General features: G+C 44.7%; 4 protein-coding genes and 1 long non-coding RNA gene across 6 annotated transcripts; 3 read left to right on the top strand and 2 right to left on the bottom strand.

The window, feature by feature from the left end:
- Positions 1 to 526: 526 nt before the first annotated feature.
- DENR (density regulated re-initiation and release factor) lies at positions 527 to 6,905 on the bottom strand. 2 transcript variants are annotated; one of them, XM_021532733.3, is made up of 8 exons: positions 6,661 to 6,905; positions 5,674 to 5,788; positions 4,941 to 4,960; positions 4,744 to 4,828; positions 4,040 to 4,129; positions 2,084 to 2,200; positions 1,463 to 1,602; positions 527 to 815 (listed from the first exon to the last, which is right to left on the bottom strand). In XM_021532733.3, the coding sequence occupies exons 2-8, from the start codon at positions 5,777 to 5,779 to the stop codon at positions 771 to 773; spliced, it is 603 nt and encodes a 200-aa protein (XP_021388408.1). In that variant the 5' UTR covers positions 5,780 to 5,788; positions 6,661 to 6,905; the 3' UTR covers positions 527 to 770. The 2 variants fall into 2 exon arrangements, with proteins under 2 accessions (XP_021388408.1, XP_021388409.1); XM_021532734.4 differs by having other exon boundaries at positions 6,842 to 6,905.
- Positions 6,906 to 6,990: 85 nt separating this feature from the next.
- GPN3 (GPN-loop GTPase 3) lies at positions 6,991 to 10,886 on the top strand. Its single transcript, XM_021532731.4, has 8 exons — positions 6,991 to 7,096; positions 7,173 to 7,281; positions 7,904 to 8,071; positions 8,488 to 8,612; positions 9,266 to 9,381; positions 9,669 to 9,765; positions 10,125 to 10,253; positions 10,644 to 10,886. Exons 1-8 carry the CDS (start codon positions 7,049 to 7,051, stop codon positions 10,704 to 10,706), a joined length of 855 nt encoding a protein of 284 aa, XP_021388406.1. The 5' UTR covers positions 6,991 to 7,048; the 3' UTR covers positions 10,707 to 10,886.
- A 720-nt stretch (positions 10,887 to 11,606) lies between these two features.
- On the top strand, positions 11,607 to 16,208 carry ARPC3 (actin related protein 2/3 complex subunit 3). Its single transcript, XM_021532730.4, has 7 exons — positions 11,607 to 11,706; positions 12,730 to 12,829; positions 13,790 to 13,866; positions 14,131 to 14,199; positions 14,470 to 14,596; positions 14,909 to 15,003; positions 15,728 to 16,208. The coding sequence occupies exons 1-7, from the start codon at positions 11,701 to 11,703 to the stop codon at positions 15,788 to 15,790; spliced, it is 537 nt and encodes a 178-aa protein (XP_021388405.1). The 5' UTR covers positions 11,607 to 11,700; the 3' UTR covers positions 15,791 to 16,208.
- LOC116184180 (uncharacterized) lies at positions 15,858 to 17,923 on the bottom strand. The gene is made up of 3 exons (XR_014958611.1): positions 17,786 to 17,923; positions 16,936 to 17,084; positions 15,858 to 16,832 (listed from the first exon to the last, which is right to left on the bottom strand). It is a non-coding gene; the product is annotated as an uncharacterized LOC116184180 (long non-coding RNA).
- Positions 17,924 to 18,018: 95 nt separating this feature from the next.
- ANAPC7 (anaphase promoting complex subunit 7) lies at positions 18,019 to 25,899 on the top strand. The gene is made up of 11 exons (XM_021532810.4): positions 18,019 to 18,238; positions 19,290 to 19,476; positions 19,956 to 20,075; positions 21,174 to 21,285; positions 21,536 to 21,689; positions 21,785 to 21,927; positions 22,161 to 22,278; positions 22,632 to 22,828; positions 23,497 to 23,721; positions 24,137 to 24,287; positions 25,154 to 25,899. Exons 1-11 carry the CDS (start codon positions 18,138 to 18,140, stop codon positions 25,341 to 25,343), a joined length of 1,698 nt encoding a protein of 565 aa, XP_021388485.1. The 5' UTR covers positions 18,019 to 18,137; the 3' UTR covers positions 25,344 to 25,899.
- The last annotated feature ends 1,077 nt before the right edge of the window (positions 25,900 to 26,976 follow it).

Here is a 26,976-nt window from a genome sequence, read left to right as displayed (position 1 = left end):
AAGGCACCAAATCGATGCTCGAGGCTGTCTGTGGGAGTACAGACAGCAGAGCTGGCACCCCACCTCCTAACATGACCTGTGGAACAGTGCTCACTATTAATTTGTATTCATTACTACCATTCTAAAAGGAGCTGCAGGTTAAAAGCAGAAAGTCATTACAATTGCCTCACCTAGAAGCCCAGCAGGGTTAGATCTTTGGAATTATGAAAATAGGCTAAATTTCTAAGTCATATTCACAGATTTCTCAGTGTTTCCACTTAACAAAATAATTAAATTGGCAGGCATGTAGAATGACCCCTTCAGGACTCACTGTTCTTCCACTGCTAACAAACCTTTAGAATGCTTGTTCCATTCTGATTTCTAAAATTCTCTTCAGGTAAATGAAAGGTCTACATCAGCCAAGTGCCTTATTCAGTTAAGCTCAGCAGAAAGAAGAGCAGATGAGAAACAAACTTCTAATGCCTTAAATTCTTATTTTCCTGTAAGATAAGTAGAGGAAAGTAGATGCAAAAAACCTCAGAAAGTATTCAGTGAGGAACAGTAATTTTATTTAAATCTACTTCATGCTTAAGCATGGTAGAACCTCAATTTAACTTTGGCAAATATCACAAAAAAACCCCCAAAACAAAAAAGAAAACCAAGCAGCCTATACAGAGAATGCCAAGGAAATGGGTTCTCCACAGTTTCACTGCAGAGCAAATGGATTTAGAAGCCTCACTTTTGCTATATCATTTATAACCATGTAATTAAATAAAGGTAGTCTTCCACTATCACTTCTTGACTTCTCCAAGATCTTCAATGCTGTCATCATCCACCTAGGGAGAAAAAGCCACAAGACAGCAAATTAAATATTTTCTTTTTACATGCCTCCTTCAATGTGCACCCCTGTAAGTGTAGTGAAGTGGGAGAAGTGAACAGCCCCATTCCAGATCTCCTGCTGTAAATCCTATATGAGTGACATGTGCTTACAGGACACAGCTGAGCCTGCAGGGCTGGGAATAAAGACAGGCCTATGGAGTTAAACCATAAAGAATTCCACTTGGGAAATGCCAGGACAAGGGAGAGCCAGAGAAAGCTCTTGCAATTACAGCTCTCAGCCTTACATTTCAGTCCAACCCACACTAGCTGATCTCTTTTGAAGCACAAATGTGTGGGGCTTGGGGATTTTTTGTTTGATTTAATTTTGCAATATTTTAAGACGTGTTGAGAAACAGGATGGCAATGTAAGAACACTTAGACACTCACTGTTAAGAAATGGTCACAAAGAAGGCACAGATATTTGACAGCTGCATTTATTCTGACATGCCTCCCTCACTGTAGGGTGGGAATGCAACAACTGCTCTTTTATTTTTGTGCACCAATCTGTGCCGCCAAAGATGAAACCCTTTTCCAAAATCATTGGTAAATCACAGGCTAGTGTGGAAAAGCAGGTGTCTTCCTGAGAGAAAGAAGGGTTTATTACCTCAGGCCACTTCTCCTGGATTACATCAATAATGTCATCTGTAAAGTCCCCCTGAATAATGATTTCATCTTCTCCTGTTACTGAGGCACCGCAGGAAAATTTCTGAGCAAAAAACCTTTGTGCTTCCTTAAGATCGATTTCTGTCCAGGGGAAAATGAACAATTTAAGTACAGTTATTGTCACAAAAATATTTTCTCAAGATTAAAGCCAAAATCTTGTTTTAACTTGAAAAAGTAGTGGCACTTTACAGTTGAAGCTTTGCTAGAGTTTCCACTGAAAGCCAAGTTTGTTGTTTACACCCAAAACATCTGATTCTACAGATCTACAAATGCTTCAAGGTAGAAACTGCTGAATGTCCTCTACATGTTCTGCTGAGGTGAGTCTGCACCCTGTTTCAAAGAAACCTGTAACCCTCTTTGTCTGAAAAATCATGGCAATAAGTGCCTTAATAATTTATGCCTGTGGGAAGTCAGTGTACCTTTGACATGCTTTGGAACTGCTAAAAGCACCTTGGGACTTTAATCTCACAGCTGGAAGCAGATTGCCCAGTGGAATACAACCAGAAGAAGCATCATGAGGTTAAAGGCAGGTACATCCAACACCAGGAAAACCCAAACTCACCAAATGTGGCAAGGCCACACACTCTTGTGACATATTTTTTCTTTGCTCTGGGAATTTTAGCTATCGTAACTTTCTGTGGTACTGTCTTCTTCTTCTGTTTTATCTGACCTCTTCCACCTTTAAAACAGAACATAAGGTTACATGATTAATTAAATTATGTCATAGTTCATCAAAGAAAAAAACATACAAGGTCAGATTTTGTCCCTATAAACAAAGAAGCTATTAACTCCCCAACACAAAAATGTATATTGCTTATTGTCTGAGATTTACTATTATTTAAGAAAGATCCCATGGCATCAAAGTCCAGTCTGACGGGAAATAACAATATATACATGTGAAATGTGCATTCAAACACAGGCTACTCAAAAGACCCCCACTACAATCAGCAAAAAAAACCCCTTTTCGCCACACTTTACCAATCACTGTGTTTGGGCTACATTTACATTGTTCCTTGGGTGTAGCCCGAGAAATAAATTTTTATTTTATATTTTCCACAACTATTTTAACATCCTCACGGTTTGTGTCTGAGGCAAAGCAAGCTGCCCATGCCCATTTCCTGAGGCCACAAGGTCTTGCTTTCCTCAGGTTGCTGGGTTTAACAGCAGATCAAGTTCTGGACACCCGTGCACGACCCCACAATGAACCAGGCATGGAAATGTGAGCCAGCAGCCAACCCCACAGCTGTGACAGCAGCCAGCCACAGCACCCCAATTCCACACCATTTACACCACCTTCCCCCCTGCCTGCTCCCAGGCCAGCCTCTGGGAACACTCCCCATTTCAGGCATTTCTGAGTCAGAGTAAAGCATGCAAAAGATACATTCCACTCATTAGGATTCTTCCAGCCAGATTAAGATCTCAGCTAACTTCGTGTACAGTCATCATGTTTTTCCAGGGTAACTAAAGTTTCATATTTCTGAGCCTTCTCAGCATGAAAACCTAAAGAATTTATGACAAGTAAACCAACCCCTGTGACTGCTTCTAACATGCAGCACTTTCAATTCTATTTTATTATAAACTGGTGTCTGATAATTTTTAGACAGTAAATTTCTGCCTTAAACTTCCTTGAGTTTCAGCAGTGTCTTATGAAGTTTGTGCTTGTTTTCCCTCACACTCTTATAGTCACTCTTATATTATCCTGCTTAACACCATACTGTAAGCTTTCATGGAACTTTAGATTCTTGGAGAAAAATCACCAAATATTTTAAACACTATTACTTTAGAACCAGACTGAAACACCAGACTGAAAATTAATCATACCACCCCTCATAAAATTGAAAACTAATCATACCACAACAAATTAATGTTAAAATAAAATCTCCTGAAATCTCTGGGAGAAGCATCCAAGTTACAGAACATGAATTACTGTTGTCACTACACATTGCCTGCTAAGAAGGTAAATTAAATTGGTTACCAAGATACCAAACTTAAAACACAAATATATGTGGCATAAAATATGAAGGTTACTGGGTATTAACCATAATTTCTGGGGCATAACACACAACTGACACTGCACAAGCAAGTGCATATTAACAGCTCGAGAACTCTAATTTATGGTGGAAAGCATGTTAATTAATTTAGCAGAAAGAGCTCCAATGATTGAAGATAACCGTGTGTTTAAATTATTCCACATAACTTTTTATCTTCCAAAGTTGGGTTTTGAAAATGTTTTTCATTAGTACTGCTGGGAGGAGACACAGCTTCTAATGGAGACACAGGTAACAGATTTTAAAACATGAAACCAAATCCTGTTCCATGAATACAGAGAGGTGGAAGGAACAAAGGCAAAAGCAGAGTCATGAGGCATTACCAGATATATTTCCCTATGTATTCCCTATATTCCAGAGCTAACCACTAAAATGCAAGGAATTCGTGCCCTGCTCCAGACCAGCAGGTGAGAAAGGGATGTCCCAAACTGCTTTGAAATCAGTACCACAATCAACTATTTAGACCTTGCCTCTCTTTTGCTTCTTCTTCTCCTCTTCTTCTCCTCCTCCCACATTTCCTTGGCCTTCTCCAACCCCAGCTTCCTGTTTAGGTGAATTTTCTTAAATGCAGCAGAAAGGAGTGAGGGAAAAAAAAACAAACAAATTTAGTGATCAAACCCCACAGCCTTACAGGAACAGAAAGTAAGGTAAAGTGATATTTTGCTGAATCAGTACACTGTGCTGAATTGCAGCAGCCTTTTGACTGATGCATGTTACATCTTCATTACAGCATTTCTGCAAATTAAACTGCAGAAAAGCCTCAGCTCCAAGCTACAGGGACAATTTCAATAAAGGCTCTTGCACAGAGGGACAGAAATAATGATAATATTAATACTGAAATTCCAAATGCAAACAAATAAGTTCTCCATTATTAAAGACCTTTCCTCCAGCTATCCACTGTAGACTGGAAAGACATAAAATCCAATAAACTATCTCTGATGGGAAACAAGTGCATGGATGACTGTTTATGGTAGGAACCTTAAGAAAGCTCAAATATTATTAATGAAACTACAAATTGATTATTTAGTGTTTTCTGACGTTATAAAACCCATTTCACAGCATCCAAAGCATTAACTCTCACATGATACATCAGGAAAAGGAAAGAGGATAAGCTCAGATATTTCTAAATACGTCCAAGGACACATATCAGTTAGAAAATAGAAAAGACTCTTACCGACTGTAAGCTTTGCAAACTCATCTGGAAAATTCTTTTCTAACCATTGTCTGCATTTAGTCACATCAGGCATGTATTCACAGTACTAGAGAAAAGTCACATGAATGCTGTTAGTGGAGGAATGACAAAATGCATCACAAATACACCAAAACAGGGCATAACAGGACAGAAAGAAATTTGGACAACAATGAACTCACCTCTGTTGGCAACGAACAGACTGGAGAAAGAAGGAGGAATAAAAAGAACAGATTACAAAAGGAATTTTTACTTTTCACCTTTTTACTTACAGGCTTAGTACTTAAATTCCAAATGGTGTTTCAAAGTCAGGGATGAGTTCTTACATAACTTTTGGTTATAACCACACACTGACTCAAAAACTTTTCTTTATTGTTGCCACTCCACATTTTAATTCCTCTCTCATTAGACCTGTGCTCGCACGCTCTGCATTAGGATAAAACATCACAGCAAGAGCTGCCAGTCACTGAGGGAAGGGGAGGAGAAGCCCAAGGTTGGGAAAAGCTACAGAACAAAACACCACTTCTACCTGAGGCAAAAGAGACACTGAACAAAGCACCAGGTGGTTTGGTCAGCTTTCCTTTCTCTGAGAGCTGCCAATGTCCCAGAGAGGGGACAGCCAAACCAACTGTGCTGATTTTCACACACAACAGGGCTGTTTCCTACTGTATTCCAGCCTGAAGCAAAATGACATCCCTATCTAAAAACACACCTGTCAAGACAATTTACTTCCCTTCAAATTTCACCCACGTAACTACAAACAGAACGTGCAAAGAATACTTTTAAACACAGTATGGCAGTTTAATGCATTCCATTTTTTCTATCACACTAATGCCCAGAGGCCTTTTCTGTGCTTCCTGCAGGCAGAGATGTGTGCTCCCACTCCTGCCCAGGCAGGAAGCTCCCAGGACTTGCCTCCGCAGTAGAGCACCCGCAGCGGGTAATCGGCGTCGGACCTGGCACCGCTCCTGCCGTCCCCTCGGCAGTCAGGGACCACGGGCTCGGCCACCTCCGTGGCCATGGCACAGGCCTGCGGGTCACAGGGCGACAGCATCAGCACCCAGGCTCTGGGGCTGCATCAGTCACAGCCCTCCCAGCTCAAAGAGTGCCACAGGAAACAGGGGAAGTGTCAAAAGAGAGTGAGAGATCAGGGCGAGGAAAATGGGAGCCAAACATATGAAAACATGGGGAAACTGCTTCAAAGGATGCCAAGCAGTACTGGAATTCTAGCATGTAAGGGGAAAGCAGCCAAAGCGCCACGAAATGAAGAAAAATCTTTCAGAAACCCACATGGAATTACAGAACACACTGGGTTAAGGACAAGTATCATGTTAAATCAGTGCACACGAGCAGTGGGGGCACTGGAGGCAGGCACCTCTTGCATATTAGCAAAGGAAAGGGGTCATTTAAATCAGTGCCTGAAGAGTCACTATCTGATCCAAGAACACTGGTAAAAAAAACAACAGAGGGTAAAAAAAGGAAAGCAAACTCAAGGCACTAATGGATTTAATAGTGGTCTACACACACGTTTTCAAGCAAGGGACTTAGAAGACAGGAGTCAACAAGGAAAGAATTTGGAACACATAAGAAATCCCGCAGAGGATGGGAACGCAGGGGGTACGTGTGACGGAGCTCAGGATGTGGTGCGAGCTGTGCTGAGCAGTGGGGAACGCTGAGGGAACTCCAGAGGCGGTGGGTCAGGGCAGGGGACAGGCACAGGGGCACAGCGCGGCTGGGGGAGCCGGGCGAACACCCCAGAGGGGCGCGGGGCTATGCCGGGCGTCACGGGGAAAAGCGAGGGCGGGCCGGGGGAAGGGAGCCGGGACACCGGGCACGGCCGGGGGGATTCGCGGGGGCAGAGCTGAGGGGATGGGGGGCAGCCGGGGGATGCGGGTCGGGTACCTGAGGAGGGACGGGCTGGCGGCGCGGGGCGGTGCCGGCGCTGACGGAACGGAGGGCGCCGGGAGGATGCTCGGTACAAGCACCGGGGGGATCCCCGCCAGCGGCGGAGCGGGAGCGGGCGCGTGTGGGAGCCGGCAGGCGGGGGCTGCGCGGGGGGGCCCGGGGGCGGTGTCGGTGTTACCGGAGGCCCCTCGGGCCGCGGCGGGTCCCGGTCCCGGTCCCTCACCGCGCGCGCACGTGCGCCCGCCCCAGCGCCGCCGTCTCGCGAGAGGGGCGGGCACGGTTTGACCCCGCCGGCTCGCCGTACGGCGGCGGGCGGGGCCGTGCCGCGGAGCCGGCCGGGCTACGGGCCGCCGCAGCGGCCATTCCCCGCCGGGCCGCCGCAGCCATGCCCCGGTACGCGCAGCTGGTGATGGGCCCGGCGGGCAGCGGGAAGGTGAGCGGGGAATAGCGGGGAAGGGCGGGCGGAGGGAGCTCCCTGCCGGCTCCTGACGGCCGCGTGTGCCTTGCAGAGCACGTACTGCTCCACCATGGTGCAGCACTGCGAGGCGCTGGGCCGCGCCGTGCAGGTGGTGAACCTGGACCCGGCGGCCGAGCTCTTCAGCTACCCCGTCATGGCAGGTGAGCGGCGGCCCCGGGCACGGCTGGGCTCCGGCTGCCCCGAGAGCGTGCGACCGGACCCGTTCTGTCCTCCAAAACGGAGCCCGTGCAGCGCCGGGGGAAGATGTTGGAAAATCGTTTTAATAAAGTAACGTGTGATCCGTAAATTAAGGAATAATTCTGGTCTGCTGGCAAATAATGCTCAGTGCCTATGTCAGAGGTTGATGCACTCTCAATCCCTGTATTTACCTACACCAGTGATTGATAGGTACTGGCAGATGCCTCAGTTTCAAGAAAAACAGCAGTGTTTGTATCTGAACAAAGATGATAAAAGCACACCCTGACCTGCCCACATAGATGAGATACTTTCAGGAGGAGATATTCATTAGACCATAAGAGGAAAATCTTGGGGAATGAGATGTTTCCTAGACAATCACCAGGAACCCTCAAAAGACCCTCCCCAATAAATCCCGGGAAGTATTTAGCTTATATTTACCTGTTTAACTTTCCTGAACATAACGTGTTGTGTTTGGTGCTGGCTGTGCCTGTGCCAGGGAGATCCCCCTGCACCCAGCACTGCTGTGAAGTTTCCTCAGCTGCCAGAGTTCATTCCCTGCCTTTGGGGCCGTTTGTGTTGTCGCAGACATCCGCGAGCTGATAGAGGTGGACGATGTCATGGAAGATGAGTCCTTGAGGTTTGGCCCCAATGGTGGCTTGGTGTTTTGCATGGAATACTTTGCCAATAACTTCAGCTGGCTGGAGGAGAGCCTCGGGCACGTGGAGGATGACTATGTTTTGTTTGATTGCCCAGGTAAAGCCACACCAATGTTTTGGCATCACTCTTCATAAGCGTTGGAAAATTCGCAAATTGGAAAATGTGGTTGTGGAGGTTGTGATAATTCCCATTTTGTTCAGCTATTATCAGTTGTCAGAGTCACTTTCAGGTGTCTCAGGAGTGAACTTGGTCCTGGGCTGATCTGGGTGACTGCGCAGCTATTTGGTAGCATCATGAGCTGTGGCAACTGCAAACTAACACTAACTGGGGACCAAAGGAGGAAAAAACCTCCTTTTATTTCTTTTCTATTTCACTCAAACACAGGCTTCCTCAAAAGAAGGTGCTTTCCTTACTAGTTTTTATTTAAGTGCAGTTCCCATGTCTAAATATAACTGTGTACTGTTCTTGTTTGCTTCACATTCCTACCTGTTAACATCCTGAGTGTGCTCCAGGTCAGATTGAACTCTACACACACCTGCCAGTGATGAAACAGTTGGTGGAGCAGCTGCAGCAGTGGGAATTCCGTGTCTGTGGAGTTTTCCTTGTGGATTCTCAGTTCATGGTGGAATCTTTCAAGGTATCCATTTGAAATCTGTTGATAAAGTTCATTTTAATAAAGAACAAGAAGTCTTAGCCATTCAGGGAGCTGGGTTTGCCCAGAGGGAAAATTGCCAGGTGCAGGGAGATGTGGTTGCTGTCATCAGCTGCCTCAGACACAGCCTGCAGCAAGGACAATCCCAGGTGGATGTAAAGCAGCACTGGGAGAGTGAACAGACTGGGACAGGCACAGAGGGATTGTGCAGTGAATGTTCACAGAGTCAAAACTTGACTGGGCAAACCCCAGAGCAGCCTGCTCTGACCTGGAAGTGCTTCTGTTTGAGCAGTTGTAGGAGCCAGATAACCTCCAGAAGTCCCTTCCAACCTAAATTCTTCTGTGATTCCATGAGAGCTTTCTCAGATCCCAAGAACAAGCAGGCCACCATCCCCATTTAGCAGTAACTATTCCAAGAAGGGTTTTGGTTTTCTTAATGTCCTTTTCAGTGGCAGATCCATATTTGAGGCTCCAAAAATTTTTCCACTTCCTCTTTTCAACAGAGAGAATGATTCCTCATATGGCTTTGTGTCCATGTTCCATATATTCATTACCAGATTTGGCCTGTGGTTGAGTGTCCTGCATGTTTGTGTTCTGTTTTTGTGTACTTTAATACATCATTTTTCATCCTCTTCAAGTTTATTTCTGGAATCCTGGCAGCCCTCAGTGCAATGATATCTTTGGAGATTCCACAGATTAACGTCATGACCAAAATGGATTTGCTGAGCAAGAAAGCCAAGAAGGAAATAGAAAAGTGAGTTCCAAAAAATTATTTACTCTGTGGTACAATATACTGAAACAAAGTTCACTTGAGTCATGTTTCCCACAATTAAAACCTACTCATTTGGAATGGGAGAAGATGGATTTTGTTTCAAACAATAATCTCTAAACATTGGGTAGGATGCTTAATTTAGTCAGAGTCAGAAAAATAGCTCCATGTTTGTACTGATCTCTGGCTATTTCTGTAAATAATTATCTTGGATCTTTTGTGTCACTTTGAATGACAGACTTTCAATGTTGATGATGACTTTGTTTCTCCAGGTACTTGGATCCAGATATGTATTCTATGATTGAAGATTCTACAAATATATTGAAAAGCAAAAGGTTTAAAAAACTGACCAAATCTATATGTGGATTGGTAGGTACATTGCTTTTGAGCTAGTGCCCTAAAATTCACTATCACTTTTTGCTTAACTAATATTTTTTTGTTTTTTCAGATTAGCATGAGATTCTTGATACTACTGATAAGATACTCTTGATATCTGGATTATAGCCAATACATTTTCTTTGAATTCTTTTCTGTCGGCAATTTTGGGAATTTGCTGCTGCATAGAATTTAGGATTGGTAGCCAGGTGTTCTGAGTGGGGAACTGGGAATTGCCATTGGTTTGCAGTGTGAGTTTAAATGCTATTTTAGAAGTCCAGAAAAGAGTGGTTTAAGGAAGAGGCTTTGAGTGCTGTGATTGAGAATGAACTTTCTGCATTTCCCTTCTGTAGATTGATGATTATGGCATGGTTCGATTCCTGCCTTTGGATCGCTCTGATGAGGAAAGCATAAACATCATTCTGCAGCACATAGACTTCACCATTCAGTATGGAGAAGATCTGGAATTTAAAGAACCAAAGGTAAGGGACTGTTGCTGAGAAGATGAAAAATTAGAAAGTATCCATAAGAGAAGTTGTGATATAAGTATGTTCTTTGCTTTGCTAATAAATTATTCTCTTTGTACGGTTCAAAATAAGCTGTGTTTAGTCTTTCAGTGGTAATGCTTGTATCATCTTCATTTAGTTATAGAAATGAAATTCTTTAATATAATCTTGCATATGCAGGTTGATCAAGTGGTTGTTTAAAAGTATTGGTTTGGTTTTCAAAATTAACAGAGTTTTAACCTTCAAATACCAGAAAGGACCACTGAGATCACCAAGATTTTTTCCTGCATGACTGTTCAAAGTCCCCTAATGATTCCTGTGTTCAGACCAGGAAGGTTTATGTTTTTCTGGGGTTTTTTTTGACAGGAATGTGAAGAAGATAAATCTGCTCTTGTGGATGAATACTTTCAAGATCATGTGGATGAGTAAGAAACATGTTCAAACTCTGAGGAAAATACTTTGTTTTTGATAAAAAATAAAAATAAAATAAAAACCCCCCAACCCCTACACAAACACGCCTGATGTTTTATCTGTAAAATAACTAATATTTATAATGGAGAGTGAGTTATATGACCTCGTAACTACTTTAATAAACAATTTTTTTTACTATGCTTGGGTGTGTTATAAAATACATAGGCCAGTGTTAGTACATATAAACAAGCAGAACCAGAAACGGGCAAGAGGTTCAACAGACCAGCAAATCCTCAAAATATATTGAGGAAAAAGACTCAGAAAAATCTGTATGTGGCAGGTCTTGATCTGACTGAATTAAACCATTCAAAAGCTGGGGAAACCACCGTGGTTTAATTCACCTCCAGACTGCCACTGGGACGAGCCACGCTTAGGGCATGTTGAAAGGATAAACCCCAGCCTTGCAGTTGAATTATTGTGACTCACCTTCCAAACCTCCCCACTTTGTCTCCCTGACTCATGCCGGGAGTCAGATACCAGGGAACAATTTCAGCAACGCTGGATATCAGGGAAGCAATTGATAGCAATTTGAGTGTGCACCCTAAAATAGTGTGTCCCTCTGAACACAGCGCGTTTGGACCCGTTTTGTGTTTCCTTGCACGAAGTGCCGTGCTGGAAACACCCAGGGGAGAAAACCAGCGGCCAGCGAAGCATCCCGGGACCCCTTCCCCGAGCGGGCGGTGCCCCTCCCGGGACCGGCAGTGCCCTGGGACAGCAGTGCCTCTCCGTGGCCGCTCCCCGTACGGGCAGTGCCGGGGCACGGCGCTGCCTCCCGGGATCCCTTCCCGGTGCGCTGCCTCCGGGGCGGTGCGCGGCTCCTCCTCGCACCGCCTCTGCCGCTGCCTCATTTCCTGCAGCGTAGCGGAGGAGGAAGCTCTGTGCCCGCTGTCCTGCCCGGCTCGCCCCGCTCCCCTCCCGCCCGGCCCCGCCGAGCCGCCTGCTGCCCTTCGAGATGCCGGTGAGCGGCTCCGCGCCCGGCGCCGCGCGGCCCCGGCGGCGGCAGCGCGGGCGGGAGGGCGCGGGGCGGCGGGGCCGGGGGCGGCGATCCCGGCCGGGGAACGGGCTCTGCTCGCTGCGGGGTCCGGCCGGGGCACTGCGGGGGAACGAGGGGCTGCAGCTGCGGGGAGCGCTGCTGAGAGCGGGGATGGCTCTTCATGGGAGGCTGCTGCAAGGCAGCGCCTTCCTCTTCCTCTTCCTCCTCCTCCTCCCCCTGCCAGGGATCCACCCGCAGCCGGGAGGGTGCGAGCCCCGGCAGCAGCGGGGGAGAGGGCGGTCACAGCAGGGCTTTGCCCCGGCTTTGCTCACGCCACCTCTCAGTGAAATAAACTGCTTTTTATACATCCAGCCTCTCCCAGTCACATCCTCCTCTGCCCCCCCACAGAGGGTGGGTTGTGAGATGAGGGATTCCCAGTGGCTTGCACAGCACCTTGGAAAGTGCCTAGAACTAAACTCCTTAGTTGTTTAAAATCGGTTTTTCAGGGAGAATTTGTTGTATGCGGAAAGCTGGTTTGTTTGTCACTTAAATCACTTTTGTTGCTTTTGTTGATTTTTTTTTTTACTGCACTGAGCCTGCTTTTATTTATAATTATCTACTATTAATAGCCAGTCGTGGAATTAAATTACCTATTTTTTAATGACCAACTAACTTTCAGTGCAATGCCCCAAAACTCAGGCAGGTGAGCAGGGCTGTTACCCCTTGGTGCAGCCAGGATGGGGTAACAGGATGAGGCAGCCTGGGGATGAACTGTGCCTGCAGACCAACAACACAGATTTTATCCCATCTCCTGGTGCTTTCCTGGTCTTCACCAGAATGGCACTAAGATCTGGACCTAAAGAGAAAATAGCAATTGCTTGTGCAAGGAAAAAATGATGGAAGCATCATAATGAACTAGGCTGTGACTCCTGTTTGATGAAGACATGTGAATGGATATGGAAATGTCCATTTTCAGTAGGATCAATAACCAGCTCTCCCTGTCTCTAGGCTTACCACTCCACTTTAATGGACTCAGACACCAAGCTGATTGGGAACATGGCACTGTTACCCATCAGAAGCCAGTTCAAGGGCCCAGCACCTCGAGAAAGTAAGATTATAATAATCTCTGAATTACTGGATGTAGCTCATCACCTCAGGGGTTGCTCTAAGACAACCCCATTAAGAGTGATGAGAAGAATCACTGGTGGGAAATAGAAAGATTCGCAGTTTAGAGAGGAGGAAAGTTTTCAACTACTTCAGTTGTGCAAATTGTAGAAAATAATTATGCACAGATAATTGTGCTCCGTGTTGTGCTGAGTTAGGGGTTTCAGTAATCCAAGCCTCTGGCTGCTGTTCTGGTGCCTCCCCCTGTGCTCCTGAGCAGGGTTTTGAGGAGGCTGTGGTGGTGTGAAGCCTCTGTGTCAGAGGAAGTGGTTCAGCTGCAGAGAACTCGTGCTCTGGGCTGCTCTGAGGGACAGCAGCACTTACGGGTGTGGGGCTTCAAAAACTGCAGTGAAGTTCCAGGCACCCCGAGAGGGCCCACAGGCACACGTTCCCTTTCAACACCTGAACTTCCCAGGTGTGGTATTCCCCAGAAATGTGGGATTCAGTTTGGAAAGGGAAATGGAAAGGAAACGTTTCTGGATTTAAGCAGTCTTGGATGGTAACAAAGGTCAGATTGTCACTGTGTTCTGCCCCCCTCCTTTATTTGAAGAGGATAATGGAATCCGAGTGATGTGCTTTCTCCAAAAACTTTTTTTCTATCCTTTTATGATGTTAAAACTGTGATGAGTTACTCAAAAGTGGTAGAAAAGTGAGGAACTGCTGAATTGCTGCTATTTGTGAAGTGACATATCAGAGGGGAAGGAGAAAGGAGTAGGAAGCTTAAATATTACAGTCTGAACTCATGGTGTTTCAGAAGTTTTCTGTTACGTGGTGCTGACTTCTGCTTTTTGTAAATACCATGGTTTTGTTCTTGCAGTAATCCTTATTTATATATTTCAATGAGTAAAAGTTATGACAAATGTAGTGTAACAGAGCACTCCTTAACTCTATCTCTTCTTTATAGCTAAGGACACAGATATTATAGATGAAGCCATCTACTACTTCAAAGCTAATGTTTTCTTCAAAAATTATGAAATTAAGGTAATTTTTTGAGATACTGAGTATATTCTAGTTCTTTGGAGGGTTGGTTCTGTGAATATAAATTTATTTTCAAGGAAGTAATTTTAAGAAGATCACAAAAACTCCCCTTCCACTTAATCTTTAAAGTTGGGTAAATGTCATGAATTGCAAATCTCTCTCTCATGGGGAAACTATAGCCCAAAATGGCTTGAATTAATTCCTGTTTCAGACTTTATCAGTTCCACAAAGTGCTGTCATCTAAGAGTTCCTGCTCTTGTTTTGCAGAATGAAGCTGACAGAACACTGATCTATGTGACCCTCTACATTTCTGAGTGCCTGAAAAAGCTGCAAAAGGTAAGAAAACTGAATTCCTGTGCAGGTGGGAAACAGTCTGTTCTGAGAATTGTTCTAAGGAAAGGATTTCCTGATATTCTCCTTCCAGGGGAACAGATAATCCTGTTCACCCCAGTCCCAGTTGTCAGAGCCTCCAATACCTCAAGGCTGTGGATGTGCTGTGTTGCTCTTGATGAGTATTCATATTCCAGATTTGTAAAATATTTGGGTCTAATGCTGTGTCAGTTTTTGTTCATAACTGCTAACCCATTGTTTGCCTGGTTCTTCCAGTGCAACTCCAAAGGCCAGGGAGAGAAGGAAATGTACACACTAGGAATCACTAACTTCCCAATCCCAGGGGAGCCTGGCTTTCCACTGAACGCCATTTATGCCAAACCTGCCAACAAGCAGGAGGAAGGTAAGGCTGACCCAGGGCCTCTGAGGGTCACACTTGATTAACTGCACTTTTATGACTGCAGTTAGTTACTTTAAACCTAAATCTTCTAAATCTGCAGTCTGTCTTCTGAAGGCAGCACAAGCTGGATTTTCTGACCTTGAGGATTCCCCTGGTTCTATAGATAAATCGAGCTAATCAACTCAGCCAGCTGGGAGTGCCTGCAGATGTGAAACTCCCTCTCTGCTTTAAGCAGCGATGTCTGATGTGTCCCTGTTAAATCCAGTTTGGGTTGGTGCTGCCCAGTTTAGCTTGGTTTTGCTGTGCTGCTTTCAGAGGTGATGAGGGCCTACCTGCAGCAGCTGAGGCAAGAAACCGGCCTTCGCCTTTGTGACAAAGTGTTTGATCCTCAGAGCGACAAGCCAAGCAAGGTGAGACCTCAGTGGCATCAGCACGGAGTTAGTGAGAGCTTGGGGGAGTTTGTTCAGCTACGTGAGAAGTGAGACAAGGGGGTGAGAAACTTCAGCCAAGCCTGTCTGATTCTGCAGTGAAATGGCAGCTGCAAGTTATCAATAAGTTTAATCTAATGTGATATGACAGTGAATGCCACTTTGGGTTGCTTTCAAAAGCAGGGCAGTAATAAGAGGTGTCTGGTTCAGCTCTTCAAAGCACTGCACATCTGCTCGTGGCTGGGGTTGCAAATGGAGTTCACAAGCAGGAGAGGTGCTGTGTCTCTTCCCTGCAGCTCTGATGTGAGAGCTGCTTTGAAGTCGATTGTTTTGCCTCATGTCCAGATTGAAAAAATCGCTAATCAATGAATGAGTCACCTCCTGAGTGTTCACATGTTTCATGTGCAAATGTGACTGCATTTAGTGTCAAAATCACTTAGGCAAATTTACTTTCAAAGGCATAGCTTCCTGATGCATCCCTCATTTATGATAAAATACAATAAAAGTAAAATAAGACAAAGTAGAATTTCCCATAAGTCCTGTAATATGAACTCATTGTGTCCATTCCTGTTGTCTTGTTCACCTCAATTTAAGTAGAAACCAGTGTGTAAAACTATGTGTAAAATATTTGTTTTGTGTCAGAGATTGAATACTTCAGTCATTGGAAACCACTTCTGATTTTCTGACTCTGTACTTCCTTCTGCAGTGGTGGATCTGCTTTGTGAAGAGGCAGTTCATGAACAAGAGTCTCTCAGGCCCTGGGCAGTGAAGCAAAGTGGCAACAACTTTAAGCATTTCCACAGCAAGATGTTTTGTCTTTTGCCTTTGTTTTGGATACATAAAAAAAAAAAAAAAAAAAAAAAGAAAAAACCAAACCTGTCAATGAGTGATAGAGGGAGAACAAAAAGATAAGTTGTGTAAGCAAATATTATTAAGCTGGTGCTTAATAAGTGATTTCTAACGTGCTGTTTCAGATGCAAGGTGCTTTGTAGTCGTGGCTACAGCATTTAAAACAGGGCTTGTATTTAAGAGAAGAAGTGGGCTTGGCTGTGGGGCAGGGGAGCTGTGTCATTGCTCTGCTGGCTGGAGTCTGGGTGTCGTGTGTCCAGGGAAAACAGACCTCTCACGCTGTGTTGTCCAGTGCAGTGATTTTTACCTTGTTTTCAATAAAATTTGCTTGTAATGAACGTGGTAACTACTGTGTGTCTTATGGACAGCCTTCAAAGAAATCAAAGAGGTTTTCTTCTCCTTGGTGAAAGGCTTTGGGGTGACCTAATTGTGGCCTTCCAGGACATGAAGGGAGCCAACACGAGCCTGGAGTGCCAGGACAAGGGAGAGTGGCTTTGAACTGGCAGAGAGCAGGATTAGATTGGATTCTGGAAAAAAAATCTTCCCTGTGAGGGTGGGGAGGCCCTGGCACAGGGTGCCCAGAGAAGCTGTGGCTGCCCCATCCCTGGAAGTGTTTAAGGACAGGTTGGATGGGGGTTGGAGCAACTTGGGATAGTGGAAGTTGTCCCTGCCCATGGGTGGAATGATTTTTAAGGTCTCTTCCAACCATCCTGTGATTCCATGATTACTGTGTAACATTAATCAGTAGGAAGTGAATCATTCTCACTGAAAACTGGGATAAGTGCCAGGCCTGCAGTTTGTAGCCATTTACCTGTTTGTTTAGCAGTCTGTCTCCTCAGAGCTGTGCTCCCAAAATGCCTTTACAGGGTAACACAGATCCCACACAGCTGGGTCTGTGGCTGCCTTCTGATGGTGCATTCAAACACTCACAAACTGGTAAAAAGTGGCTGTCCTGGGGATTTCTGGAAGAATACAAATCCACTTTTAGTTTATGTAGGTTTTGTCTCTCAATGGCAGGATGCGTGTCACAGTCACCACACAGCACTAACACACTTTTAGTGTTACCTGAAGCCCAGTGCTGATGTTTTGCTGCCTGCTGGATTTGTCTGCTGAGAGCTGCGTTCCTCTCCCAATAGCAGTGATGGCATGTGCAAACTGAAAGTTCTCACTGATTCCATTTTTAGGAATAGTGTAGCCCATGTTTTAAAATGTTTCTGTAACAAAGGTGGGAAAATAAAGTTTATTATTCATCTCTCAGTCTATCCTTGTAGTTAACAGAAGGCCTAGTGAGGCATTTCCCAGAAGAAATACAGGTTTTGAAAGGTTTTTCTCCAACAATCAGCATATTGGCAGAAGGACAAGGGTTGGACTCAGGAGCTGTGGAGGCACGGACAGTGTGTGTCTGGTGAAATGAACAGGGCTTATGCCTTTATTAATGTTCAGCTCTTTATTAAAAAGATCAGCTGGGCAGGGGGCTCGACACGGAGCTCACCCCCGTTGTTGTAGCTTTTTCCAGGTAGGCGAAGGGGGAGAAGGCGTGCAGAGTCTGTCCCTGAAGTCTCTGTGGCACACTGGTAGCTGAAGGGTGAAGAGGTGTGCAGTCTGTGGCTGAAGTCCTCATCAGCAGACTGTCCTTTCCTCCTGGTAACACCACAAAAATCTTGCCTCTTTATTCCTGCTTCCCACAGCCCACTCCAGTCCAGTCTTATGTAGGTGATAGTGACAGGTCAAACGTCGATCAGGGATGTGGTTCCCTCTTCCTCAGCCAGCGAACCGTACCTGCCCAGCCCCCTCTACTGTGTTTAGGTTTCCATCGAGGGTGTCCTTATCCCCGAAAACACGCTCCCATGGTTCCCAGGTTTCCGTCTTAGAACGGCAGCATGGGTGGGGTAGAGAAAACAAACAGAGCAATTACCTAACTTCCATTTCCATATGAGTACCTAGCTGGTGCCCCAGTATTGCCACGGGAAGCAGGAAGGCTCTTTCGCTCCTCACACCTGGCGGCAGAGCGGCTCCCCTCACGCCCGGCCCGCCGCCGCCAGGGCCCCTCGGCGCGGGCTGCCCTCCGCGCGCCTGCCGGGCCGCGCGGGCAGCGCCTCGGCCGCCTGCGGGCGGCGGCGCGCGAGGACCCCTGCGAGGCGCCATTTTGGAGCGGCGGCGGCGCCGGGGCCGGTTCCTCGCTCGGGCTCTCTCCCGGTTCCTCGCTCGGGGTCTCTCCCGGTTCCTCCCTCGCCCCGTCCTGTCCCCTCCGCCCCGCCGGCGGCAGCATGAGTGTGGTGGAGCACGTGCGCGAGATGGCGGCCGCCGGGCTGCACTCCAACGTGCGGCTGCTCAGCGGGCTGCTCCTCACCATGAGCGGCAATAACCCGTGAGTGCCCCGCCGGCAGCGGGCGTGAGGGGCGTGAGGGAGCGGGGCCGCTCCTGGGCGGGCCCTGTCCTGTCCCTGTCCCTGCCGGGGATGGAGCCCGCCTCTGTTCGGGTATCGGCATCACCGCCCCTTTGTGGTGCCCACTACAGCGTGGGTATCATGGCAGAGAATCACAGAATCAGCAAAGAAGGAACCTTGAAGATTGTTTTGTTTCAGCCCTCCTGCCTTAGGCATGGACATCTTTCATTATCCCAGGTTGCTCCAAGCCCTGTCCAGCCTGGCCTTGGACACTTCCAAGGGGTGCCACAGCGTCTCTGGACGACTTTTGCCAGGGCCTTCCCACTCTCACAAGGAATAATTTTTACTGATACCCAATCTAAAGCTGCCCTCTGTCAGTGTGAAGCCATTCCCCCTTGTCCTGGCACTCCAGGTCCTTATAAATTGTCTCTCCATGGTTTTTGTTGGCTCCCTTCAGGTCCTGGAAGGCCACAGTTGGGTCATTTGTTCTGCACACAGAACAATATTATATTAGGGGTTTTTATAATGTAGGAACAGGGACTAGGACCACAACTGCTGTACAGGCTGGGTTGCCTTTTAAACCTGAGTCCAAACAAAACACTGTTCTTTTAAACTTGAGTTCAAACAAAAGCCTGTTCTAAAATCTGAATGGGCAAAATGCTGGATCCTTACCTAATAAAAAGTGAATGAATCCTAGGAGAAAGTTGGTGCAGTGTAATGGATATTTACAGCCCCATGCTTGTTACAGAAAGGATGAGGGCTGTGCCCAAGCAGCCAAACATTGAGCTGCTGTTGCTGATGAGGTGTCAGGAGTGGCTGTTGGGTTTGTTTGTTTACAGATAAAAGAAATTGGTGAGATAAGCCCTGTGTGAGGAGTCAAAGCTGTTACTCAGTGGTCCTTCAGTGCAGTGGAGGAGCTGCAGCAGTTGCAATGGAAGCCACACAAACCAAAGCTACAAATACTTTGGATCTGTAAGGTTTGGATTCCTTTGCAGCCATCTGATCTCAGCCTCTCTGTGTGTATTTCTTGCAGGGAGCTGTTCTCTCCCTCTCAGAAGTACCAGCTCCTTGTCTACCACGCAGATTCCCTCTTCCATGACAAGGAGTACAGGAATGCTGTCAGCAAGTACACCATGGCCTTACAGCAGAAAAAAGCCTTAAGTAAAACCTCCAAAGTCAGGCCTTCTACTGGGAATGCTGCATCCACACCCCAAAGCCAGGTATTTAAGAATTGATAATAATTATTAATTGATAATGTGCTGCATCAAGCGATCACGTTCCCCCTGCCATTTCATGTTGCTGACTCAATTTTCACTGGAAGAGATCCTTGAGGCTGAATCCTCTGCCAAGTGCATCACTAACCACATCCCTGAGCATCACCTTTACATGTCTTTTAACCACCTTAGATTGTTCATTTATCAAATAAACCTGACATTTAAGGCTAATTAGTGGGATAATATCTGTGGTGCTTTCTAATGCAAAACTTAAAATGATCTCCAGCATTAAATTTTTCTGTATGTGTACTTTGTACTTTTAATTTGAATACAAGAATAATATGAACTAGTAGTGAGTTGCAGTGTTAACTTACATGCACCAGTTATTTTTCAACACAGTATAAATATTTATGAGGAAACCTTATGAAATTTTTCATACCTGATTGAACCAACATCATATTTAAATATTTTATTTTTTGTTTCAGTGTTTACCATCAGAAATTGAAGTGAAATACAAAATGGCTGAATGTTACACAATGCTGAAGCAAGATAAAGATGCCATTGCTATTCTTGATGGGATTCCTTCCAGGCAGAGAACTCCAAAGGTAAATCTGGCAGGTTTTTGTCACAGCCTCGTGGTCAGTGTATATAGGGTAGAACATATTATGTAGATTTAATGGCATTATGTCTTCTTCATTAGTTAAATATTGCTTGGTATCATTTCCTAATCTTAAATTAGCTGATATGGACCCTTTTCTTTAAAATAATAACAATTTTGTATTTTCTCTGCTAGAAGGAATTTAAAAAAAAAAAAAAAAAAAAAGAAGGAAATAAATGTTTTGTGCATTTTATTAACTTCTTGTATAGTTGGGGCAATGCCAAATCCTTGAAAGGCTGGAGACTTTGGCAAGTAGAAAGTTTGCTAGTGCTCCATCTTTTAAAATCTTTTAATCCTGTTCAACAACAGTTTAGATAATGTTAAATATTTAGATCCCTTTGTGGTCTGCAGTGCCAAATCTGTGGAGTCTTTCCTCGCTGGCTCTGTTACTCAGAAGGGCTTAAAAGATTAACACATCAGATCAGTCAGCTGTGTTTCATGTTAAATTGTCCTAAAAGTGTACATGGCTTAAACTCCAGTTAATGTCTGAGTGTTCTGACCAACTTGCAAAACAGAAAAAGAAGAAAAGATTGAGAAAAGCAAACTTTTTACTTGTATAGACCAGCAAATGAAAATGCTGCAGCAGAAACCAGCTACTTGTGTTGTGAGGAGCTCAGATAATTTCTGTTCTTTGGTCAATCATGGCTCCTTTCAGGAGCTGAATGGAAACTTTCTCTGACTTGCTAAGCTAATTCAAACACTTGTATGGACACAGAGGGACTCCTGGAAGGGACTGATTAATGGATATACAGATCCTTCTTGGCACCGTGTACTTGCCCATCTTTTGACTTCTTTGATGCAAAACACACATTTTAAGGTGCACAGTGCACATACAAAAGATGTAGATTTTATTTCTGTACTCAGAAAGAAGCCACAGCTTCCATTTTGTACTACATGGTACCTTGGAGTGTTCTCAGAAATGCAGGTTATTTTGTCTTCTGCCCAGAACAGAGGCAGGCAGGCTTGAAGACAGAGTTGTGACCTTTCTTAGTGATTCTTTCTCCTTCCTCACACTCGACTGTCCCCACGTTTCTGTTGTCTGCAGATCAATATGATGCTGGCAAATCTCTACAAGAAGGCAGGCCAGGAGCGCTCCTCGGTGACGAGCTACAAAGAGGTGCTGAGGCAGTGTCCCTTGGCCCTGGATGCCATCCTAGGTGGGTGTCTGCACTCTGTCAGCCCTGCAGTGCTCAGCCCTGTTAAAATTTTAATTACACTTCTCTAACTGTCATGCATTTGCATGTCATACCCACACTGTAGAAAATGTAGCAAGCCCTGTGACCAGCTGTTTGTCAAGGGACGGAGTTTCTGCTCCTCGGACAATTTATTAAAAGCAGTTTGATATCAAGCTTTATATCAAAAGCAGTTTTGGGTGGTTGAGGCTGATGTATGCACCCCTCTAAACAGGCTTGCTCTCGCTGTCGGTGAAGGGAGCAGAAGTGGCCTCCATGACCATCAACATAATCCAGAGCATTCCCAACTTGGATTGGCTCTCCGTGTGGATCAAGGCATACGCCTTTGTGCATACTGGAGACAACACCAGAGCAATAAACACCATTTGGTAAGAGTTGGAAGAGCGTGGTGCAATCAAATCAGATATAAATTCTTCTATTCAAAATGTCATTTATAAATAACAGGCATTTTTTTCCCTTTAAGCTCTTTAGAGAAGAAGTCATTGCTGAGGGATAATGTGGACTTGCTGGGGAGCTTAGCAGACCTATACTTCAGAGCTGGAGACAATAAAAACTCTATCCTAAAATTTGAACAAGCACAAATGCTGGATCCTTACCTAATAAAAGGTGAGTAAATCCTGAGAGAAGGTTGACCTGAAGAGTAACAGCTGCACGCAGTAGAATATTTTATATTATTTACCCAGCTTTCAGTTCAGAATTGTCATTTAGAAGCTGCATATCATGAACCCTTCTAGGTAGTTGCACAGTTTAAAGTAGGTGTTTGTGGTTTTTGTGACTTTTTTTTCTTGTGAAAGAGCTTTCTGTTTCTTGAGGGTTGATCCTCCAACGTGTCTCTTTAGGAATGGATGTTTATGGTTATTTACTGGCACGTGAGGGTCGGCTGGAGGATGTGGAGAACTTGGGCTGCCGGCTCTTCAATATTTCTGACCAACATGCAGAGCCCTGGGTGGTGTCTGGGTGAGTTGTATTCTTTTCTTTCTCACCTCAGCTCTCCGTGTGCTGAATGTGGTGGGTTACAGCTGACACAGTGGTTCAGCTTGTTTTGTTCAGCAGGTGCTTTTCTATCCTGTCTGTTGTGTCCTTGGGTAACTCTCTGTAAATATCTATTGTGGTTATTTTCTGTATGTGAAATTTAGAGTTACACACCCGTGCAATATATTAAATAGTAACAATTTTAATATCTATACTGGGTGTTCTTAAATTTCTGAAGAAGTTATTTTCTTAACTTGGAATACAAGTTCAAAACCCCCACGACTGCACGCAGGCACCGCAGGCAGCGCGTGTTTCCAATCCCTCTCCTTTTTCTGTAGGTGTCACAGTTTCTACAGCAAAAGATACTCCCGTGCCTTATACTTGGGAGCCAAAGCCATCCAGCTGAACAGCAACAGTGTCCAGGCCCTGCTGCTGAAGGGAGCTGCTCTGCGCAACATGGGCCGGGTGCAGGAGGCCATCATCCACTTCCGAGAGGCCATCCGCCTGGCGCCCTGCCGCCTCGACTGCTACGAGGGTGAGCCCTGGGCAGCTGCTCACAGCTGCTCTCTGCCAGGGCTGCTGCCATGCTGCTGCTGGGGCAAGGGAATGGACAGCATTCCAAGCAGTTCTTCCCTCCTGTAAATAATTATTACCCCAAAAGCTACGATGTGATCGGGCGAGCGATGCGAGAGAACGCGTGGGTTTGTAAGAGTGATGTTCAGAAAGGGGTTTTCTTGGGTTTTTTGTTTTGTTGCATCTGGAGGGAAGCAAAACTTTGGTGCTTGGAGCAGCTCACTTTTGGATGATGACGTTAACTGATGGTTCGTTCTGCTGGGACCTTTGTTTTGTCGTATTTGTTTAGATATTTAAATCTGGTTGATCTCAACAGCAGCTTCAAGTAGTGAAGAGTCCAGGTGAAGTATTAATTCTCTCAGTATTGGAGTTGGACAAAACCATTAGATTAGGTGTACTTAAGGTTGGAGTTTTTTTTCAGTGCCTGACCATTAATAAACATCAAGTCAATTATCTGTAAATGAGTATGTTGACAAGCATAGATGCACTTTCTCAATTACAACGTGTATTTGCTTACTGGAGTGTCAGCTGTTCAGCACCCGAGTGCTGCTAAGTGCAAATAATAGTGGAGGGCTGAGTGCCTGAGGTGCTGACTCAAACCCTGAAGTGTTTCCAATCTGACATCACCAGGTCTCATCGAGTGTTACCTGGCATCCAACAGCATCCGTGAAGCCATGGTGATGGCAAACAACGTGTACAAAACCCTGGGGGCAAATGCACAGACCCTCACTCTGCTGGCCACAGTCTGCCTGGAGGACCCAGTCACGCAGGAAAAGGCAAAAACGTTGCTGGACAAAGCTCTCACACAAAGACCTGACTACATTAAAGCTGTGGTAAAGAAAGCAGAACTTCTCAGTAAGTTCCTTTTTCCTCTGGGTTGGTTTGTTTAAAAATACCCTTGTACATGGAAAGGTGTTCTGGAACTACATCCACGTGAAGGATGTGACAGTGATTATAGAGTCCAGGGGTTTATCAGTTCTATCCTGAGGGGAAAAAATCACAGAAATTAATTGCATCCAGCGGTTGATACTACATTTAAATTACAATTGCAAACAAAAATGGTTTGACTTCAAAGTAGATGTAATTGTGAATGTAGCAGCTATTGCAACAAAAAGTAATTGTTCAGAGTTAATCCTGCAAGAAGCAGAGCACTGCTCTACTGACAGGTCTAGAGGGACAAACAGCCTTGTGTTGGGAAGACCATGAACACTGTGATTTTTATAGCTTTGTCTCAGCTCTTGATGAAAGCAGTGGTTTTGCCTGTGCACAGGCAGAGAGCAGAAGTATGAAGATGGGATTGCCTTGCTGAGGAATGCCCTGGCTAACCAGAGTGACTGTGTCCTGCACCGCATCCTGGGGGACTTCCTGGTGGCTGTCAACGAGTACCAGGAGGCCATGGACCAGTACAGCATAGCCCTGAGGTAAAGCACACCCTGGCACTGCAGGAGGTTCAGAAGAACCAGTAATCAGTTCCACTGAGTAAAAAGATGAGCTACTGAAGCATTAGGATGGGAATCAGAGGTGGCTTTGCATCATTCTCCCTTAAAATAACAAAACCACACTAATGACATCCTGTTTGTGAACTGGTTGGTCTTAAGATTTCAAACTGAGAAGTGCATAATGTAAGACTGTATTAGTGCTAAATATGTCACTAGGCTTGTGATTCCTTGACTAACAAAAGGATTAAGGCATGGAATTATTTATAGTTATTAATTATTTTATAGTCAGACTTGAGGATCCATTTTTTTACACTAGAGGGTGCATATAAAAATGAGCTGTTTGATAAATGCAAATAGTATGATTCAACTTAACATAATCTAAATGCTATTTTAGGGTGTTACTTTGTTAAATATTCCCATGCTTTGATTGCAACGTCTTCGATTTGCCTTACACCCAGCACATTATGTCCCCTGCAAACTTGCATAGTTTAAATGGGTCAGCTGGTTTTTGCCTGCATAGATTATATTTAGTCAGAGTAATTTAAATTTTTACTGCTTTCATGATGCTTTATAATTAGTATTGTTGGGAGAGGTGACTAAGTTTTCTGGAAGAGTGGGATGTTTAGATAAACGTGTTCTCTGGGATCAGAACTGTTTTATAAAGAGGTTTAAGACTCAGTGTTAGAGCAGCTCAAGGGGAAGTTGCATCATCACCTAAAATAAGCTTCTTGATGGTGTTAAACAGGAAGTGCAGACAACAGGATGAGATTTTATTGTTACTCTTTACACTGAGGCCACAAAGAGAAAAAAGTTTCAAGACAATGCTTTATTTTCCTTCCTTTCTTCAGTTTGGATCCAAACGATCAGAAGTCACTGGAAGGATTGCAGAAAATGGAAAAAGAGGAAAGTCCAACAGATGCCACCCAGGAAGAGGATGTGGATGACATGGAGGGAAGTGGGGAAGAGGGGGACTTGGAAGGCAGTGACAGTGAAGCAGCTCAGTGGGCAGATCAAGAACAGTGGTTTGGGATGCAGTAAAAGCCTCCTGCTGCTTCTTTTGGCACTTGAACACACCACTGGGGCCACTCTTCTTAGAAGAACAGAAACTCTGATTCTCTTTCAGTAACAAAGGACTTGATTTTTTTTTAATAGACTCTGAAAGCAGTTAGTAGCTCTGTGCATCTCAATACTGTGGAGATTCTTGATGCTTCTTATTTATTAAGTGTAAGGGACTAACTGCATCCAAGGTTATTTGCAACTTTTATTTTGAAAAATTCCTGCTAAAACTAAAACCATCAGAATCTGAGGTGTGTAACGAGCCTGTTGTTTGTGATGAAAACAATGTCTGAGTTCTGTCCAGGCTGAGTGTGCTTGGGCAAGTTGTAAATACAGTGGTTTTTATTCCTTTGTGGGAAAGGCCTTGCTCATTTGTGTTCAGCCATTTGAGTCTGGGGGAGCTGCTCCCAGTGAAGTCTGGGGGAGCTACTTGGGTGTGGCTGAAAGCAGCACTTTTCTTTTGCTGTTTCTTGAATTAATTAGTCTTTTTCCAGGGCATTACCTGTGCTGTCCACAATAAATTTGGGACAATAAGCAACTTGGACTTCCCAGACACTTTTTCTAGCTGATTGATTTGTCTGTGTACAGAATTGAGCCAGTGGTGGAGAATTAAAGTAATTTCTTCAATCCTTACTAAACTCTGCAATCACTTCAAGTCTGTACATGAACATGTATTTTAAAATGCAGTTTAGTTTTATTTCAGTATGTTCCTGGAAGGTTTTGCAGCAGTGACTCAAAGCACTTTACATTCTGTGTACAGCACTGACATTTAAAATGCTATAAAAAGAATTAATCCCTCTTCCCTTGCACTGCTGAAGAAATGTTAAATTATGCAAATACACATATTGTCCTGGTTTTTTCCATGTTTATATATTTCCTGGCTTTGTCAGATAATTTTTGAATTCTTTTCTTTTTCCCTCACCTTTTGAAGCCAAATTGCTTCATGTACAAATTCCTAACCTCAGCATTTCAAGGGTGAACTGCTTTGGGTAATCTAGAAACTGTTTCAGTTCTGTGGGCTTGATGTGTGGGAAGAGGAATTACTTATTTTTCTTACAGTTCTGATTCCCTTAGTCTTTACCAAAATGTGGTTTTATAATCTTTATATCAAGAGTTTAAGTCCTTTTGTATTTATTTTGTTACCATAGGTATGCTGGAGCACACAGACCTTTTAGAAAGCTAAAAAAATAGTTTTGAGTATCAGTTGGAGGAAGAATGGCTGTTTGTTACAAATACATGACATGGAAAAGAAGCTTCTCCCTGAAAGGCAGATATGGGTAAATATCCCTCTGTGATGTTGCATCAAAAATGCACAACAAAAGAGGGAGATTATTGTCTGTTTTGGAAATGTTCTGGTGTGTCATGGCTTACAGAGGAGGAGTCCAATAGTTCATCCATTTAAGAAAATAAAACAGCTGCTTGTCTGTTCTCTCTGGAATTCTGTGGGCTTTAGAGTTTCCAAAATACCAAACTGAGTTTTGGTTCTTTGAAGGTGGTAGGGGAAGAACAGCAAAGCAAAGCTGTCGTGGCAGTTGGGTTGGCACAAGCTGCTCCTGCTCTTCCAGTGAGCAGATTCACCAAATGTGTAACGTCTCAGGGAGAGCAAATATTTCAT

Source organism: Lonchura striata, chromosome 15, assembly GCF_050655825.1.
Source record: "Lonchura striata isolate lonStrDom1 chromosome 15, ASM5065582v1, whole genome shotgun sequence".
Lineage (NCBI taxonomy): Eukaryota > Metazoa > Chordata > Aves > Passeriformes > Estrildidae > Lonchura > Lonchura striata.
Note: the sequence above shows the minus strand (reverse complement) of the source record. Positions and strands in the feature narration are given on the sequence as shown.